At 39.1% G+C, this 18,421-nt stretch overlaps 1 protein-coding gene across 2 annotated transcripts in view; it reads left to right on the top strand.

The window, feature by feature from the left end:
* fgf11b (fibroblast growth factor 11b) overlaps positions 1–17,606 on the top strand; it is a 38,546-nt gene extending 20,940 nt beyond the window's left edge. Inside the window, exons 3-6 of one of the 2 annotated variants that reach the window (XR_003597352.1) lie at positions 423–526; positions 10,495–10,693; positions 10,775–14,895; positions 17,164–17,606. Coding sequence is in view for 1 of the 2 variants with exons in the window: in XM_028032273.1 (XP_027888074.1) it covers positions 423–526; positions 10,495–10,693; positions 10,775–10,911 (440 nt within the window). In the remaining variant the exon portion in view is untranslated. Of the gene's footprint in view, positions 1–422; positions 527–10,494; positions 10,694–10,774 lie in introns of both variants that reach the window. The other variant, XM_028032273.1, reaches the window with a different exon arrangement.
* The last annotated feature ends 815 nt before the right edge of the window (positions 17,607–18,421 follow it).

Here is an 18,421-nt window from a genome sequence, read left to right as displayed (position 1 = left end):
AACAATTCTATGAAAGGGAAACACATTTACTTACTTTATATTTTATGATAAGGTGTGTCTTGGTTTTGGGTTAAATATCCGCTCAATTACTGCTGCTGTAACTGTGTGCACTTACTGTGTCGGCTGTATTTTTAGTCGCTGCTATTTTAGTTATTCTTCCAGGTTTAGAGGATGTGAAAAGCACAATGAAGGTGACATGGTGTATTGTTTTCATAAACATGAACTCTGAGAGGTCGCAGCATTTGGGCATAGGAGAGATGCAGCACAGAGCGGTGACACTGGAGCCACGCCGCCTCCAACAGTGAACACAGAATGTGTTGCTCCGTGGTACTGCAGGTTGCCTTCACAAACCTCTGACTTTCTCTTGTTTCCCTTTGTCATGCTCTCTCTCTCTCTGGCTCATACTATACTCCCTAATTTAGCACAGTTCAACTTAATCCCGGTGGGACTGCGGATTGTGGCAATTCAGGGGACAAAAACAGGGTTGTACCTCGCCATGAACAGCGAAGGATACCTCTATACCTCGGTAAGCACAGGCTGGACATCTTTAAGCACAACACAACACCGTAAAGCATGCAAACGTGATGCTAGATCAGTAAAAGTACTGTTTTGAGTATGATGCACATTTTCGTCCTCAAGTCTTGATTCATTAGCCATATTACAGAAGCTATAACCAAGCTGAAGTGGTACATACACTTTAGCAATCGCTAAAATATTGTTCCCAACTAAGCAAGAGCATGAGATGCATTCCTCATTGTCGAATAGATGACAGTTGTTGAAATAAAAGCCAGATAAGAACTAAAACACTTTCAGTTAAAATGACTGTGATGTTGTGTGTGGTCATGAGGCGGCTGGATAATGTCACTTAATCCAAAATTACAAAATAAAAATGTAGGATAATGTGAAACAAATGGATGTCAGATGATGCTTTACTGTTCTAAAAAGAAGAAGAAAAAAGCTAATGTAAAAAGTATTAGTTTCAACTCGTTATACAGTACTGGGTACACTGTGTGATTAAACTTCTGGACTGCACAAAAGACACCGTTATGCAAAAACAAAACAAAAAAAAAAAACCATCACGCCAACCCAAACATGCTTTATGAAATAAACATGAATAAACAATTGGCAACAGCACACATTCTCCCAATTTCTCACATTACAATCACAAACTCCCTGTATTTTGTTAGGATTTTAAGACACTCCAACACAAAGTGGAACATGACTGTGAAATAGAAGGAAAACGATGCAACCCTTTAAATTAGGGCCGTCAACGTTAACACGTTTATCTGTTAGCGCGTGCGATTAATTTGGAACGTTTGGGACACATTTGAACTGAAGGGCTCTCTGTTTCAAAATGTTACCTAGTTTACAGCAGCGCAACCGTGTTGCACTGCGGTCACCAATACACAGTCGCAAACCCATGTGAAAAGATAAGCAAGGAGAGTGGTGGCAAATTTTGCTTTAAAAAAACATTCTGATGGAAATCTGAATAAGACCAAGGTAATATGTACAGTACATGTAAAATAAAGTGATTTCTTTTTAACCTTTCTGAATACAAAAACCTGGAAAACTGAAAATTTGGTTTGAGACAAGTAAAGCATTTTTTGCAAACGTGCATATACATTTCAAGCTTACAAAATTAAGCATAGTGATTAATCGTGATTAGTTATTCTATTTCCATAATGATGCACAAAACTAATGGAGAACCTCTTTCATTAAATGACTGATATCAAAAAACAATAATAATAAATGCCAGTGGTAGAGACTTCAGTGGCAGAGTTCCTGAATGGTGTTTGCACAACTAAGCTACACATGACCAAGCTTAAGGGGGAGAATATCTTCAAGCTAATTAATTCTGATCATTTCCACCCTTAAATTTTACAAACTAACAAACATAAACCTGCCGTGTAAAAGACACCCGGTGTACATCGAAGTATGCGTGTGTATGTGTGTGTGTTTGAGGTACAGTGAATTGTGAATTATGGGACAGACCACACTACCTTCCCTTATCTTGTGTCGAGCTGCTTAGCATGGATAGGCTGTGGCGGCTTGCTCCTGTGAACCGACTGGAACAGGGATTTCCTCAGAAACAATCAGTAGTTAAACTGCGTCCTGCACTGACCTTTAACAAAGAAATTCCTCTCATGCACAGTCGCACTGCTGAGTTTATAGGCGTGGCACCACAAAAAGAGCACACTTTATGGCACATTTTTACGTGTTTCATTTCATGTAGCCATATATTCTTCAGTGATTTCAGTGACAAACAGAGGCAGTAACTGTTTTTATCTATTTTTTTATTTGACATTTATTTGCACACAAGGACACCTGACAACATTTTTTTTTCTTAGTATACCTAATTATTATTTTTTACTTTTTGCTCCTTCATGCCTATTGCTCGCAGATTTGCTGTCCAAAAATTTCAGCCTCAAACAAGCAGAAGAAATCAATCAATAGTACTCCATACACTGACACACTGCGCATGGGAGGGAGGGGAATGAAGAGGGGACATTGAAGGTAAAGATGCTTTCTGAAATTGCATCTGTTAGATGTGGTATCATAGATGCAGACACATGCAGGTAACGGAGACAACAAACCAGTTTCAAACAGAAAGCTTAAAGAAGTCCTAGCAAAATGTGAACAAGAACTAGAAAAGAAAAGAAAAAAAAGAAAAATCCAAAAAGAACTGAGATGTCAAAATAACAAAGACAATCACGGCTAGAACGGAAACAGATGTGGGAAATCCTTAGAGAGACTAAAAGACGTGCTTAATGAAGGGCAGTGTTATTCATTTGTTTGTCACTTAATGTATCATCAGTTCCTCCACATTAGTTTTCATACCGAGTCATTTAAACCTTTAGAATCTAATTCATATGAACTAAAAATTTACTTTGTTCACATTTTTTATCAGCTCCAGAAATCTTTTCTTTGCACACATGATCTGTGAAGAAGGCCTCCTTGCAACTTGTAAACTGATTCCTAGATCTGGAGGATTTCGAGCACCTTGCTGCTATGTTTGTTTTGTCTGGTTTGCAGTCTTCATGCTTTCCATCTTGGGTGATGTATTTTTAGCCCTTTGTTTTACTCAGTCATGTATTTTTTTCTTCTTTTTGAAATTACCTTATTCTACACAGATGTTTCTTATTATTAATTGTGTGTTTTTCTTTGCTGACTCGTGCGCTTGGCTCAGTGTTGTTGTTGCACTCGAACTTTGAGTCATGCAGTTTATGGCTTTTAGCAAACAAAGTCATACACTCTGCCCACAATGAGTTCACAGTTCTGCTGTTGTACATGTCTATTTATTCAATCAGTAACCATGTAATAAAGTGAATACGTAAAACTGTTGAGGCGAATATTATAAAAGACAAATAGGATAACCATAAAGAAAAGAAAGAAGCTTGGGAACTCAGAGAAAAGTGAGTCCATTAACTTGACAGATGTCGCAAAGTTAGTTGAAAAGCTCATTGGGAGAAGACCACAAATAGATGCTGAAAGGTCAGGGGGTAGATTAAACAAACATGGCTGACTGAGAAGATGCAATGGCGATGGTGTGTAGAAAGACATTCCCCACATCCAACAAACCTTCTGGTCCACCATGCCCACAACTTCTGTCAGCCCAGTTTGACATCGGAGCGGTGTCGACATTTTTCCATTCAGACCCGATCGCTCTTAGCACACCACACACTGAAAGTCATATCTCATGAGATTATCTCAAACCCCATCCTGATAATTGGTGTGTCCTTAAGATTGTTGCAAAAACCAGCATAAAAATCTTGCCGTGTGAACTAGGCGTAACAAAGACGTCTCAATAAACTTAACAACACAAAGCAGAAGTACCGAAGAAGCACCCACTACTATTTCAAGATCATTTGTCTGTAGTAGAGTGACACACGAAACACAAACAATTTGGAAACAGGGTGAGGATCCCGCAACTGCTGAACCGCTAGCTGGTGATAACGCTAATATGCTAATATCAACTTCAGAGATTGTACATTTTATGAAGATCAAATCTGGAACCTCCCACTAGGGAGCAATAAGGAACTGTGGTCCTGTGCAGCAGCAATCAAAGACAGTCAAGGCATAATCCACATATCAACACAATTTTCACACTTAATAAAAATCAAACATATCAACAAGGAATAAAAGCGTTAAAAATTCTAAAATGTGCCAAGCCATGATTAAGAGCTTTAATTCCACTTAGGACAAAATCATATTTGTACAGATTGTTCCCTGTAGTTGGCAACTTGCACCTTAAACTGAAGTGAAAGAGAACAAATTCCTCTCAAAGTCAATGTTCTCTGACGCTTAGGAACGGTTTTAAGGTTTCTTTTTAAAGGCAGTTTATAGATGATAAACTCTTCTAGCCCAGATTCACTATTGAGGTTAATTTCTGCCCTCCAACCAACTCAAAATGAAGCATTTATATTTTGAGTGCCAGCTATACAAAACTCATGTCCATGGGGAGAAAAAATATTTTGCTATATGACCATGCTGAATTGCTTTCATTGTAACGGAGGAAGATAAGAGACCAAAACAAATGGTGTTTTCTGCGTTTGGGAAACGCGGTGTTTCAAGCAGAGGAAGAAAATGGGAAATAAGAAAAGGAATGAAGTAAAGGGGTATAAGAGGTCCTTTCTTTGATTTCCAATGTCTAATTGCTTTTGTAACAAAAGAGGAGAAAATGTGAGCAAGAAAAATTAGGTCAATTTGTGATCAGAACGAGAGAACAAAACAAATTGAGATCTCTTTAGAGTAACGAAAACATCAAGAAAGATACCGTGTATATATAAGAATAGACCTAAGGAATTGCAAGACTTAATCTTTATGGTACAGTCATAATCTTTTTTATATTAACTTCCACAATTGCTCAGGGCTATATTGGAAAGTGGTGCATGCAATTTGCTGAGGCGTGAAATAACTAATTGTCCAAAAATAGACAGGATTCTCTAAAGTTTCAGAAAACTTAAAGCTGAGGAGCGTTTTTTTTGGGTAAGGAGTAACATCAGTCATTGTCAGCTCTGAACAGAAGTGTATCGACAGGGATCTTCATCTAGCGATCTGTAAAGCTGAGCAATAAGTCTCACATTATCATCCACTCGGCTCATGTCTTGAGAGCACAATTTGTTTTACGGAGCGCCAGGGACCAGAGCAAACATGCGTAGACGGTATTAGCTCCCAGTTTCATCCTCTACAAAGTCCTCATAATAAGCACATCTCAGCCCCACTGACTTATGTAACGTGGCATGTTGTTGTGCGTCTACATGTGGCTCTACGGCAACAGCATCATCAACATGCCCTTCTGGTGGCGTGCCTCTCTGGCCGTGTGTCTGCGTTACGGGGGAGCGGGGCGGTGTTGCTCCCAACAAGCTTTACATGAAAGCAAGAGATCGCCGCAGTAGAAACGAGACGGCTTGGTGCAGCTGGGCAGATTTCACAGCAGCTCCCAGATTACTTGAGGAGCTGATGGGACGGTCAAACACCACACAGAAAGCCTGTGACCCCTGCTGTCCGCACGAGGGACTGCAAATAACTGCTCATCACAAAAGCAGAAGCGTGTCCCTTTAAATTGGAGAAGCACGAGTTGCAATTTTCAGGGTGTATTTACATTGATTTCATGCAAGCGTGTGCATGGTGAAGTTAAAGTAAACAAGATGTAGAACATCAGTGACACGCAACACACTCCCGCTTGTTTATTATACACTAATTAGGAAAAGATGTTCGATTTTTGGAAATGTTCCCTGTCCTTCTCTGCTAATGGCGCTTTGTTGGTAACTACACTTTCCATTGTACGCCGGCAAAGCTTTCCAAAGCAGAATAGATGTAATCAGACACACGGGATGAAAAGGGAGGTGGTGTGTGTGGGCGCAGGGCGGTCGGGACGATACTCCGCATCACAAAAAGGTTCTTCCCGTCTTAGGGATTCTCAGCACGGACAACAGATATTACCTTTCACATCTGCTGTCATTCAAGTTCATTTTTAGCTTCGGGCATACAGGAGGAAATACAGTGGCTTACCTGAGTCACTTTGAAGACAGAGGTATTTGATTAATTTCTATTCCAAGCAGCCAGAATTTACATTAATTTATTCCTTCATCCCTCATCTGTAAAAAGTGCAACTCTTAACAAAATGTCAGCGGGAATTCATCTGAGCCAGTTTGAGGGATATCCTCATCGTGTGCTTTAAGGGCAATTATTCTGCTTGCTATGGGTAATTTAATGCGATACTTAGGAAAGCGGGTAAAACAACAGTGCAGTAGGATTGCATTGTGGGCTTTCAGGTCGTGCAGGAAGATAAGTTGAAAAATTTTACCAAAATAAGTTAGGGATGCAAGATATCGATTCATGAGTTAACCTAATGTTGACTGATCATATCGATCAACTAACGATTAAAGATAAGCTGCTACTTTTTAAAAACCCTGAGTTTTCTCTTGTATGAAGAGGGTCAACCGTCTTTCCATGATATAAAGGGGTGCATTTGAATAATATGCTGAATTTAAAAAAAGTTTTTTATAAATAAATAAAGCATTGTGAAACTTAAGAAGGTGGTTGAGTGTTTATATTTCAACCACATAAATGGTGTTTTACATCCCACATCAAACTCTTTTGGGACCATGGCTTGGACCTTCTGGTATGGTCCTGCCATCTTTGTTTCTGTATCAACTGACTCCAGGAATGACCTGCGGTGCCCTCTTCTGTATGACTGCCATACTACAACACAGTTGTTATTAGTTAATCAATTGGAACAAATTTTAATCTTACAATTAATCAACAATTAATCGTAAGTCAATTAACTGTTTGCACCCCTAACCAAAAAGTTTTTTTTTTTTACTGCTTTACAATTGTCTTAACTTGGTCTTTGAGTGAGAATCAGGAGTACAGCTCGCCATGACATCACAAGGCAACACACAGACACACAGGGCAAACAAACTTAATTCCATTTAGTCTATAAATATTTCACAAAGTTGTAACAGAATTAGTTCACTTACAAATTTAAAAGGTGTAAGATGTACACAATTTGTCAAACTGAATTCACTCTATTCTATTCTTTCAGTGAAATGATTGTAGAGCATTACAACATGGTGTCTTGGGAGAGCTGTTCTAACCAGAACTTCTTTTTTTTTAAATAGGTTGTGCTTAAAAAGTGTCTTTCTGCCACAGATCCACGTAAGTGTTGGATCCAGGGCCCCTGAGGACCTCATTGCACCGGCACTTCAGCTCTCGGTCCCAGCATAGAAGCAGATCCCGCTTTACTTTGATTCACTTCCTTATCCAGAAACCCCATTCAGTCCCCTCTGAGTGATCTTCTGCTCTCCTTCCTGTTTCTCCTACCTTTCCCCTCTGGCTCCTGCGCTTCCTAATCCTCTTTCACGCTCTGGCCTGATTAATAATGAATGAAGCGGATCATCTATCGATCCCATCCTCTGTGTTAGTGCAGCAGAAGATATCAAACCTGTCAGGGGATCTTAATATAGCTCTGCCATGTGAGGGCAATGATGGCATTTGTTGGGTTAAGGGTAGTTTTTTTTTTTAATCTTTTCCCTTCAGTGAGAGGAAAGTTGTGAAATAACGGGAGAGCGGACCTAAAGAAAAGGGATGCTTCCTTTTTGAAGGAGAAAGGGATGATCCGTGATAGGTGTGAAACTGGCATCTCGCTCTCCTTCCGGCTCTTTATTGAAACTTGTCTGTAGCAAGCTGTGAGCCTCCAGGCCTCCAGTGTTGTCCCGACTCTCCGAGAAATTCTGTACTCAGCCATTTCTGCCCTGCTGCTCTTACTTAATCAATCCAGCAGATTGGCTTTGCTCCCTGACAAAGGAAGGGCCCTGTCGAGACCCTGATGGAGGCTAAGAGAGATGTATGTCTGTCTCTGTTGGTTAATATCACCGGTCAACATTATGCAGGGTTCCGTAGCCGTTATGTTGAGGACAGAAAGGGAAGGGTACGGCTGCTGGAAAGTGATCAGTTACCGTGACTGGATTTGGTCCAAGTTCTGCTAACTTGATTTTATTCTGCCTCTATACATTTGGCCAGTAAGGCAAAAAAAAATAATAAAAAATCTGACAAAACCCAAGAGGGTTTTCTATTACTTCTCCTTTGGGTGACTGAAAAATGATGGATTTCAGTTGGACTGTGGTGGTCGGTGGTGCGATCCGAATACGTGCGGGGTATTCTAAAGCGGCCATGAGTGTGGCCGCGTATGCAGCGAGTCAGCGACGGTTCCAAAATGGAAAATGTCTCTTGCCCAACAGCAGCTTCCTTCTGCCGCATCTGTGCTCCCCACAATGGATTATATATATGGTGAATGGAGTAAAATTTGTTTCTGAATACCAACGGAAATGCAGCAGCTCACAGTCATTTTAATTTAAACCAAAGTCCAAAATCACAAGCCACCAGGCTTTGTTTTAAACCAACCTGCCAAGTGTTTTAATTTCAGTCATTTACATCAACATTTACTGTTCTGGCGTCTGTCCAAAGCTGCTTAAAAAGGGACAATCCAAGCCAAGACCAATCTAGGATACAGCTTAGGATATGATTCATGGATCATCTTAATCAGCTAATTGAATTGGCAACAACTTTTTATAACCAAATGATTATGTCAAAATATGTAAATCACAATTGTAAGGAAACGTACTTCCAGCTTCAACTGTTTGCTTTGTTTTCTTTTTCATGAGTCATTGAAAGCATGTCAATATGATGAAAATGTTATGAGTATCGGGAACGATTATTAATTGTAGCCTTATTCATTAATATTTTCTACTTTGTGCCTCATGTGTATTCTGTCCAAGGCGCAAAGTTCAGGTTAATCAGGTTTTTTTTAACCTGATTAAAAATTGCACTGAAGATAATTTGTGGTGCATAATGTACCTACAGCTTATTCAGTAAAATGATTAACTAAATTAATCCAAAAATATATAAATAAAACCACTAAAATGTGCAGAAATGTAAAGCTACTCCTCATATCTTTACATTTAGCAGGGTTCATGTTGGTAGCAGGGTGCTCAGAACGGGGCCCTCCAACTCCAGCCACGTTTAGTCCATTTTAATCGAACTGTGGTTCATTTGAATAGAAAGTCTGGTTTGTTTGAAAAGATGTGAAGGTGTAACCAAACTCTGATGTGGACCAAAACAGAGAATGCTGGTCCGCCTTAAAATGGCACATAAACAGTAGCGGCAGCCTAAAATACCTTACCAACACCATGTATGGAAAGCCAAACTTGCCATGATTCAATAAATCAAGAAATGTCCAAAAAATTGGACATGTGGACATTTTAAATAAAATTTGACATGCACGTGTCAAAATATATACTCTATCTCTATTTTAATAAACAACTACTTTAACTTATTTGGATTTTTTTTTTACCAACAGTTAGCTTCAGCCTCTGGGATAAGTTAAGCTGGGTTTATATTAAATGAAAATGTGGTGACAGCTACCTACTGCAGATCACATATTAACTCCATGTATTGTTCCAACAGAACCTAAATTAAAGTATTCTAGCTCTGACCTATAAACTATTTAGTCTTTATAAACAAAAAGCTCTTTAACCTTGACACAACTGCAGCTGTAGCAAAAAATTAAAAATAAATTTAAAAAACAGCTTTAATTTAGATTTGTATGCAGTGTGTTAGTCACAAAGACACCAATTGCTTCCATTTCTTTAATTAAATCCACAAATTACCCCAAAAAATGGTTTATAGACTTACATAATTTGGCAAACAAAAAATAGCATTCTATCACCAACAGGATGTTTCCAAAGAACCATTAGCTGAAAACTTGGCACACAGTAGACGGTCATCTCTCAGATTCTGGATCAGCTTTCTGCTGGGCTACAGCCTACTTATAAAGACTTTCAGACCAGATTTATCTGCTGTAGATTGTTTTTCTAAAGCTCTATATTTTGTATTTGTCTGGTTTCCCCTTTTCCATGTCCTTGCTTCTAAAAGCACACTCTGCTTAAATAGGTGAACAGAAATGAAAATAAGATTGGGAAGGAAGCAAAGTTTATGGGGTTTGTTAAAGAAGAATAGTGAACAATTTTCTTCATAAAGATCCACTCTGTTGTAATATGTGCAGTTGAAACGAGGCCAAAGTGAAAACAGAAGCTCAACGTGAGCATAATGACAATGTTTTAATGATAAAATGGAAAACTAACCGGACCAAGACGTACAGGGCAGGTAGAGTACAGCCAGACAAACAGACCATGTCAGATGATTCTCGCTTCTGAAAAGTTTCCATTGGGTATTTTTCTGCTGTGTGTGAGAAGTGTGTATGATTTTAAAATTTTGCTCGAGAAGGTAAACAGGTAGGCTAACGGAAGATGAATAATTAACACCAAGTAGCCAAACTGAGACTCAAAGAAACTACAAAGCAAGTTGAAAAGAACAATACTACTCTACAAGAACTCAATGCTATAGTGCACGAAGAACAGAATACAATTCAGAAAACATCCGGATCTCTTACGATCTCTCCACACGATTTTCCTTCCTTCTGCTTTATTTTAGGAACACTTCACTCCCGAGTGTAAGTTCAAGGAGAGCGTGTTTGAGAACTACTATGTTACGTACTCGTCCATGCTCTACCGCCAGACCCAGTCCGGACGCTCCTGGTATATCGGCATTAACAGGGATGGTCACATCATGAAGGGCAATCGGGTGAAGAAGACCAAGGGGGCCGCACATTTCTTACCGAAAGTCATAGAAGGTTTGTGTCTTGGATGTTTTTTTTTTGTTTTTTTTCTTCCAAGTATGCGTTTTTAACACACATTGCTATTTCTTAACACAGTCGCAATGTACAAGGAGCCGTCGCTGCATGAGCTCGCCAGCGAACCGGTGAGTCCTCCTCGGAAGACAGCGAAGACGTCAGACTCGCCAACGCTCAAGAATGGACGGAAAGAGTCTCCCCAGGCAGACGCCTCATAGCACAGGAGATTGAGGGTGGGACAAAAGGGCAGAAGTGACACTGGGAACTCGGTTGCCCATAATGCATTGAGCGTGGCTGAAGAAACAGCTCCTGCCGGCCACCGTGACCCAGAATTGCGCTTCCAGATGCTGAGAGTTAAAGAGCCAGGTGAAGGCCTGAGAGAGAGGAGTCCCCGCCCTCACCTGAAGCCACAGAAAGAAAGCCCCGGATTTGTAACAACCCACCCAACTTCCTCAAATATATCTCTCTCTCTCTTTCACTATGTCTCCTGTGACGTCATAATTCACATGTCCCTTTATTTTCCTGCCGGACTCAAGCTTCTTTTTCTATTCGCTCTGTTGTACTCAATGTTCAACCCTAACAAATTTCCCTCCTGACTCGGCGTCATAATCCTAACCCATGGGGAGCTCCTATTGAGCCTCAAAGTTGGTGACAGCGTGGTTCTGCCTCACCCAAGCTCTCCACCCACCATCTGCCCACCAGCTAAAGTAATAACCAGGGTCCTCTAAAGCTTAAATCGAGATGAAATGGATCAGAGGGGAAAGCAATCAGCAGGGAGCCTGAGTCAGGTCATACCAGCACGCCAACGTAAGCAAAGCAAGTTTATCACATCAAAAACTAAAACCTGTTGTCAAAAGGGGTTTTTTTTGTTTTTTTTTCTTGTTCTTCCTGTGTATCTTATAAAAGTTCAAAGTGATGATGACTTCAGCCTGTCAAATGTAACAAAGATGATAAAATTGTTGATTACTAGTGTTAAAACAAAAAAGGTGCTATAACAATCCCAGTCAGACAGAACAAAATACAAACAAAATAAAGCAACTAAAGCCATGACAAAACTCTAAACAATTTGATTAATATTTCTCAAGGAAATTGTTAAAAAAAAAAAATTACATTCAGAGAAATAATAAAAGAGGAAAACTCCGTCCTTCCTGTGATCGCTACCACACCATCGCTAATTACTGCGCGCGCTCATCAAAGACAACAAATGAGCAACCCGGACGCAAAGTTAAACCCGGGGCGGATCTGAGTTCAGACGCATGGAAAAAGGTGCACTAATGTATACTTCAGTCAGCATCTGCTGTCAGCATAAATCCAGGTTTGAAGCCCAACATCAAAGCCACGCAGCCTATGAGCCGGAGCACTTGTTATTCCGAGGACGTCTGGCAGCTTATCCACTCACTCACTTTATCAAATCACCTTGGAAGAATTGCCCTCAAAAAAAAGGAAAGGAAAAAAAAATGGAGTTGTCTGAGTGAATGTCCTGGTGTGACAGTGTTTTAACCCCAGCGAGTGGATGTGTGTAGATGGACAGTTAGAGTGAATGAGAGCCTGTGCAGGGGGATAGATGGAGGAAATGTGGGTAGCATCTTCTGTGTCCTTCACACTAAGCTCAGCGTCGTGTCTTCGATACGTCGGCTCCTGTGAGTAAGTGATATTTCATCTGTCTTGTGAACCATTCGCAGTGACTTTTGTCCGACGCACGATTTAAAATAGCATTGTTTCAGGGCCGCCTCAGTGCATCAGACTGAGAATGCATTTCGTTCAATTAAGTAACTTTTCTCTTTTTGGGGGGGGAGAAGGGGGTAAAATAGAAACTTTAGGCTATAAAAGCAGAGTCATCAGCGTATGTGTTTATCAGCACAATATTAACACAAAACCTTGTTTTGCCAGGAAAATAGTGAGTGGAAAGTGCAGAGAACAAACAAGAAAATGTGCTCATTATGTGTCTAAGGTGGTAAATTAATGTGAGGAAGGGTTACAGAATGTGACATAGAAGACTTATGAATGTGCACTACAGAGGGTGAAAGCAAGTCTTGAATAAAAGAGTGAAAATGCAAAAGATGTATTGGCGGTTAGTTGGGAAGTGTGAAGGATTAGCAGGTGTATTCTTGGGGAATGTCGATAAGGAAGTTGTGCTGCAGAGGAAGCAGGAGAGGTTCGACTTGCAGCATGTAGATATGACAATGAGACAGAGCGACATTGCATTCAGTTTATAACATGGAGCGTAGTTGGAGAGAATTAGTTGAAGGGCTTCACTCAACCCTCCCCCTTTGCTAAGTCTTTGCATTTTTGGGAGTGTTTGCAGGAAAACAGTCCCTCGCTTAGCATTGGGATATTTTATCCATGTGGAAAATACAGCAGCACAGACCTTCAAATCTCTATTTTTGAACACAGCTCCCTCTCTCTGGGGAATTTAGCATACTCAAACTGAGTTCTAGCTGTGCATCACCAACCACTGTATAATATCAAAGTGTTTGCACAGCGGTTAGCTCACGGTTGTATATTTCAAAGATGCCCATAAGCTGAAGATATGAAAGTATTTGGAGGCACAAAGCAGTGACATCAAAAGATTCTTTTAGAGCCAAAATTTTACTCTTCGTGCATACAGAATCACTACAATGATAAATATGATAATTACATACAAAGAGTAGGGGGTTGTTTACGATTTACTTTGCTTGATAAGATGTAGTTAGCATCCAGCTAATTCTTTTCTGTTTTTTTTTTTAACGTTAACTCTTTGAGTTATTATGGATCTCAGAGTCGGATGATTAAATGAATTTCATTTAAGTTAAGTTATATGTTTTCCTTCATATAACTTTATATAACTTTCAGACTCACAGCAAATATGTGGAAGTGCATGAGTGCTGCCCATTTCACTCCTTTGCCACTTTTGCAGTTTACAAGGTTTTTTTTTTGTGTACTCCCAGTTACCTGTAAAGAAATATGGTCATAGGATGCCAATAATCTACCACAAGGAGTTCACTTTGATTCAGTTTCATTTGATTAGGGGGCATAATATTTTAAGTCAACTGGTCAAAACAGAAATTAGAGTCTGTTTTAATATCCAGTAATTGAATGTTTTTAGCTCATTGTCTTATGCTTGAAAGTTGAGCATTTTATAGGTATTTTTTATATTTTTTAATGAAACAGTTTTTTGTTTTGGTAGGAAGTGGAAAAGGTGGAGGTAGAAAATGAGCCTTAAAATTGGCAAAAGAGTGAATTGACTTGAGGTAATTAAAAAAAAAACAACTAACAAATATGGTTGCATTTTCTCTTTAGAAAGGAACAATTGCCAATTGTATTAGAAATAAAAAGATTATAGCAACGACAAAACCACACCCTGTTCTCACAAACACAAATTGTAACATTAGCATGATGAAAGGTGTGTTGATGTCCAACTTTATTACACTTGTAATTATGAAAAACTGGAGAAACTTACAAATTTTCTTCCCAGTAATTGGCTAAGTGTGGCCAGTCATATTGGATTTTGGTGGCAAAGTTGGTAATGACCTAAAGAATAATTTTAAGTCAGAATTACAAGAAAGGTTGAAATTGATTTTCATGACTTGCAACTTAGGAATTTAGAATACTGCATGAAGTATTTGCTTCATGGTTTATGGTAACTAAAATATCTGCCTCACGACAAAACTTGTGTGATATATATGGAGGAAGATTAGGGGTACTGGAAAAATCTTTTTTCAGGTAATTCTGTAATTCGGGTCAGAATTACAAGATTAAATTCAATGTATATTCCTTTTCATAGTTTACTCGTTTTCTGTAGATATACATAGTCTTCTAACAATTTCAAGGACTCCACAGACTACACAATTATAAACTCCTATTTTAAATGTTTTTCCCAACACAACAGAACTTGCATGCTCTAAAAAAAATTATGCGTTCGGATATTTGCAACACCTATGATTCGTCACACTGAGGACAAAAACACACAAAAAACTTCAATGTTGATGGTGTGAAATCGCAAAGTTTCTTCTTCTTTTTTTGAATTGGCACACTATCACCACCTGTTGGTAAGAAATGAAAGTGAAGTTAGTTGAATGGCGCAGCTGACCCTAAAAACAAGGCAAACAGGTATGTGAACATGCCATTAAGGCGGTGACGGCTTGGACGTGCAATTGCTGGGAAGCATGCCAAGCCCTAAAGAGCAGCGAGTCCTTAACTGTGCAAGAGTGAAGAATGCTGCAGTAAGTTGTTTGTTGGTGATTTTGTAAGGAGACAGACAGCAACAAAGAATGTCAGGATGATGAAAAGAAACTGAAAGTAAGAGAGAGAGTTTAGGAGGGAAAAGGTTGAAAGTTTTTACATGGGATGGTGTTGTAGGTGAGAAGAAACAAAAAACAGCTGGAGTATTAAGATGGTATTTTTGGTTTGACGAGATCTGACAGCGAAAATACATGAACTGGACAAAAACAAACAGTGAGGTGTTAACAAGGAAAACAAAAACACTTTAGTTCGTATGCCCACACATGAGCTTTTCATCTCCTGAACAGCAGCATCTACACCCCATTAACTCTCTCTTCAACATTATGTTGCCTGTGTAGGCGTATACTTACAGCTTCTTTATAAAGCTCTGTATGGTTGCGTGCGTCAATGAGTAATGGGAGGACGAAACAAAAAGAAAGGGGGCATAAGAGTGAGACAGTCATCAACAGATTGAATAAAGCAAGAAATGAATAAACTCCAACTCAAAAAGCAGAAAAACATTTAATCAAAAGTGAGTTTCTTTATCTATTGCAAATAATAATTTTTTTTGGTAAGATTTCACAATAGGAGCATATTGCACCTTAGAAGAAATGGGAATTATTTAAGATATCTTGAGGTTTACCTCATCATGTTGACAGGCTTCTTAAAGTATTTTGACTTCATCACCATACAACGGGACTAACAGGCAATAATGAACACCACACCTGTGTCGATTCAGCAGAGGTGTTTGAGAACCCAAAGCTATACTGCACTGAACAACCAACATCCAGGGAACCTTTTTAAAAGACAGTCAGGTCTTTGATGTGAAGTCCATCGTAAACAATCAGCCCGACGTTACGATCACACAACGTTGCGTGAGAATACCGCGGTGCTTTTGGTGCACCTACTGAAACCGGTGTGAGCTATGCATGTTTTTGATTTCAAGCACTGGAAAAAGACTGTTAATGTTCTCAAGGATCTTTTGGGTGAGTTGTTCAAAGCTCATGAGAAACCATTATACCCGGCTGTACCGCTGGCTCTTGTGATTAAAAAGCAGCTCATCTCTGTGGACACATGGTCCAATAGTCACTTTCATTAGACTTTTGCAGGAACTTCTGTCACATGCAGTTCAGTTACCTTGTAAAAGTATGTGCTACTATAGCTCCCTCTAATGGCATAATTATGAAAGGACGGGTTCATATCTTTTGCTGCATTGAGAAATGTCTGTCATCGGAATTACACACAATCAGAGCAAATTTGACAGCATAACATCATGGCATTTGTATTCAAAAAGTCATGTTGAATTTAAATCTGTCCTATAAAGCCACTTGATTTTGACCTAAAATGTCACTAATGCTACAAACAGCAGTTATTTACTAAAATTTAGGAAAAGACTTTATGAAAGAAAGAAATGAAAGATAATGCGGAGAAATGCCCAGCAAAATGACAGCATTATATGGTCACAAAAATATTTAGAGGGCAGATTAAGTCAATTAAATGACCTGAATGTCAAAGAAATAATCAGTCCTGACACGTTGTCATGGGTGGTATAATTGGAAATTTTAAATATTCAAAGTTGTAAATGAGACTTTGCTGCAGGTTTGCTTCTGCTTATCCTTGTAAGTGTACTTAGGAATTTTCAAAATGTGTGGAATCTCAGTTTGAGATTTTAAAAAAAGTGTGCTTCGGGGCAACAACATCTGTCCTAATGTGTAAAATGAATGGACTGCTGCTTGTTCTGCCAATAATACAGTGTTTGTATATCTGGCGTATTTTTTCTCTATTTTGTTTTATTCTCTGAAATGAGCTTATCCGTGTTGCCATTTCTGTTAAAAGGTTTTTTTGTTTGTTTGTTTGTTTGTTTGTTTGCCTCTGGTAATGCAAATCTCTCAGCGGAAGGCAGAAAAGCTGCTCCTGTTCGGTGTGTCTTTATCGTTTATAAACGTGTTTAATGTGTTCGGTCAGCACTGTTGTATCCAAAATTGTATGAAATCCTGAGCGAAAACGAATCCAAAGCTAATTCTGCCGCGTGGGTAAGCTGTGTGTTAAATGAGTGATGCATTGTTGTGGGGCCAATGCTTTGCCTCATTGTTGGTGTTTGTCCTAATGGCCCCCTTCCCTCACCGCCCCCTTTGCTCTTACAGACGTTTGACTTCTCTCCCACTCTCTCAGACCAATCGTGTTGTCTTCCAAAAGCACTAACTCCTACTTTTATATTCAACAAACCAACAAAGAAAGCCATGACATTTTTTTTTGTTCCTTTTTAAAAGGCCTTGGCTGTGGTTAGAGAGCAGGACAGACTTCGAAGACGCTTCATGAGTGTAACCAGGGACTAAGCCACATGTTGGACTGCTCTCGCCAAGAGCCCAAAGACGCACCAACGATCCTCATGTACCGGCTTTCTTGAACACTCTTCAGTGAAAGAGAAGCAAAAACCGAAGACCAGCAAAATGCAACAAGAACTACCAGCCTGCACTCAAGGAGATCAAATAAACCTATAAGGCTATCTAACAATTTTCCAGACTCTTTTTATTTTAAAGCATGCTGGCTCTTTAAGGATGACTCCCTCTCAGTATCTACAGAGACAAGCCCTCGATTCACCCTCTCTCCACTTTGACCTGTGTACATTTCTACAACCTCTACATGAATCAAAGGGAAATGTATTATTCTGATATATTAATCAATAAATTAACATATATTTGTATAATTGTAACTTTTTGTGATCACTTTTCGTCTTATTTTTGGGGGCTTTCCTAACATTTGATTAGTTTTGCCTGCAGCTGAAGAAATAAAAAAGATAATCCAAGAGTCTTACACTTCTAATGGAAAGAAAAGGGAGATATATCTGTAACAGCAGTGGAAGATCCCGGCTGACCGATGACAGGTGAAACACTTTGCATAATAGTGCAGTTGATTTGTGATGGATGTGTTATTGCATTATTGTTTGAATTTTCCAAAAGTTACAAAAATGGTACTTTAATGTGATTCTGCTCCTTTTCAGGGTAATACAGAAACTGGTTCTAAAAAGCTTAACTACTGCAGTAGAAGGTTTGGCAACATTAACTGGACACAGAAACAGAAATATTTATAAGTATTGCTCTTAAGAGTGACTGATGCATTAGAGAGTGATATATACTGCTCAAAAAAAATAAAGGGAACAACACAATATAACTCCAAGTACATCAAACGTCTGTGAAATCAAACTGTCCACTTAGGAAGCAACACTGATTGACAATCAATTTCACCTGCTGTTGTGCAAATGGAACTTTGTACAGAACAAAGTATTCAATGAGAATATTTCTTTCATTCAGATCTAGGATGTGTTATTTGAGTGTTCCCTTTATTTTTTTGAGCAGTGTACTTAAAACAGCTTTTTTGTTATGATGATAATGTGATGATGACTTCAACACTCACAAAACACATGGAGACACCTAAAGGGTTTCCATACTGAAGTATTTTGTGAAAGGGGCTAAAGACATTTTTATTGGTTATATGCATATGTTTTTTTGTTGTTGTTGTCATTTTGTA

This window comes from Xiphophorus couchianus, chromosome 11 (genome assembly GCF_001444195.1).
Source record: "Xiphophorus couchianus chromosome 11, X_couchianus-1.0, whole genome shotgun sequence".
Classification (NCBI taxonomy): domain Eukaryota; kingdom Metazoa; phylum Chordata; class Actinopteri; order Cyprinodontiformes; family Poeciliidae; genus Xiphophorus; species Xiphophorus couchianus.
Note: the sequence above shows the minus strand (reverse complement) of the source record. Positions and strands in the feature narration are given on the sequence as shown.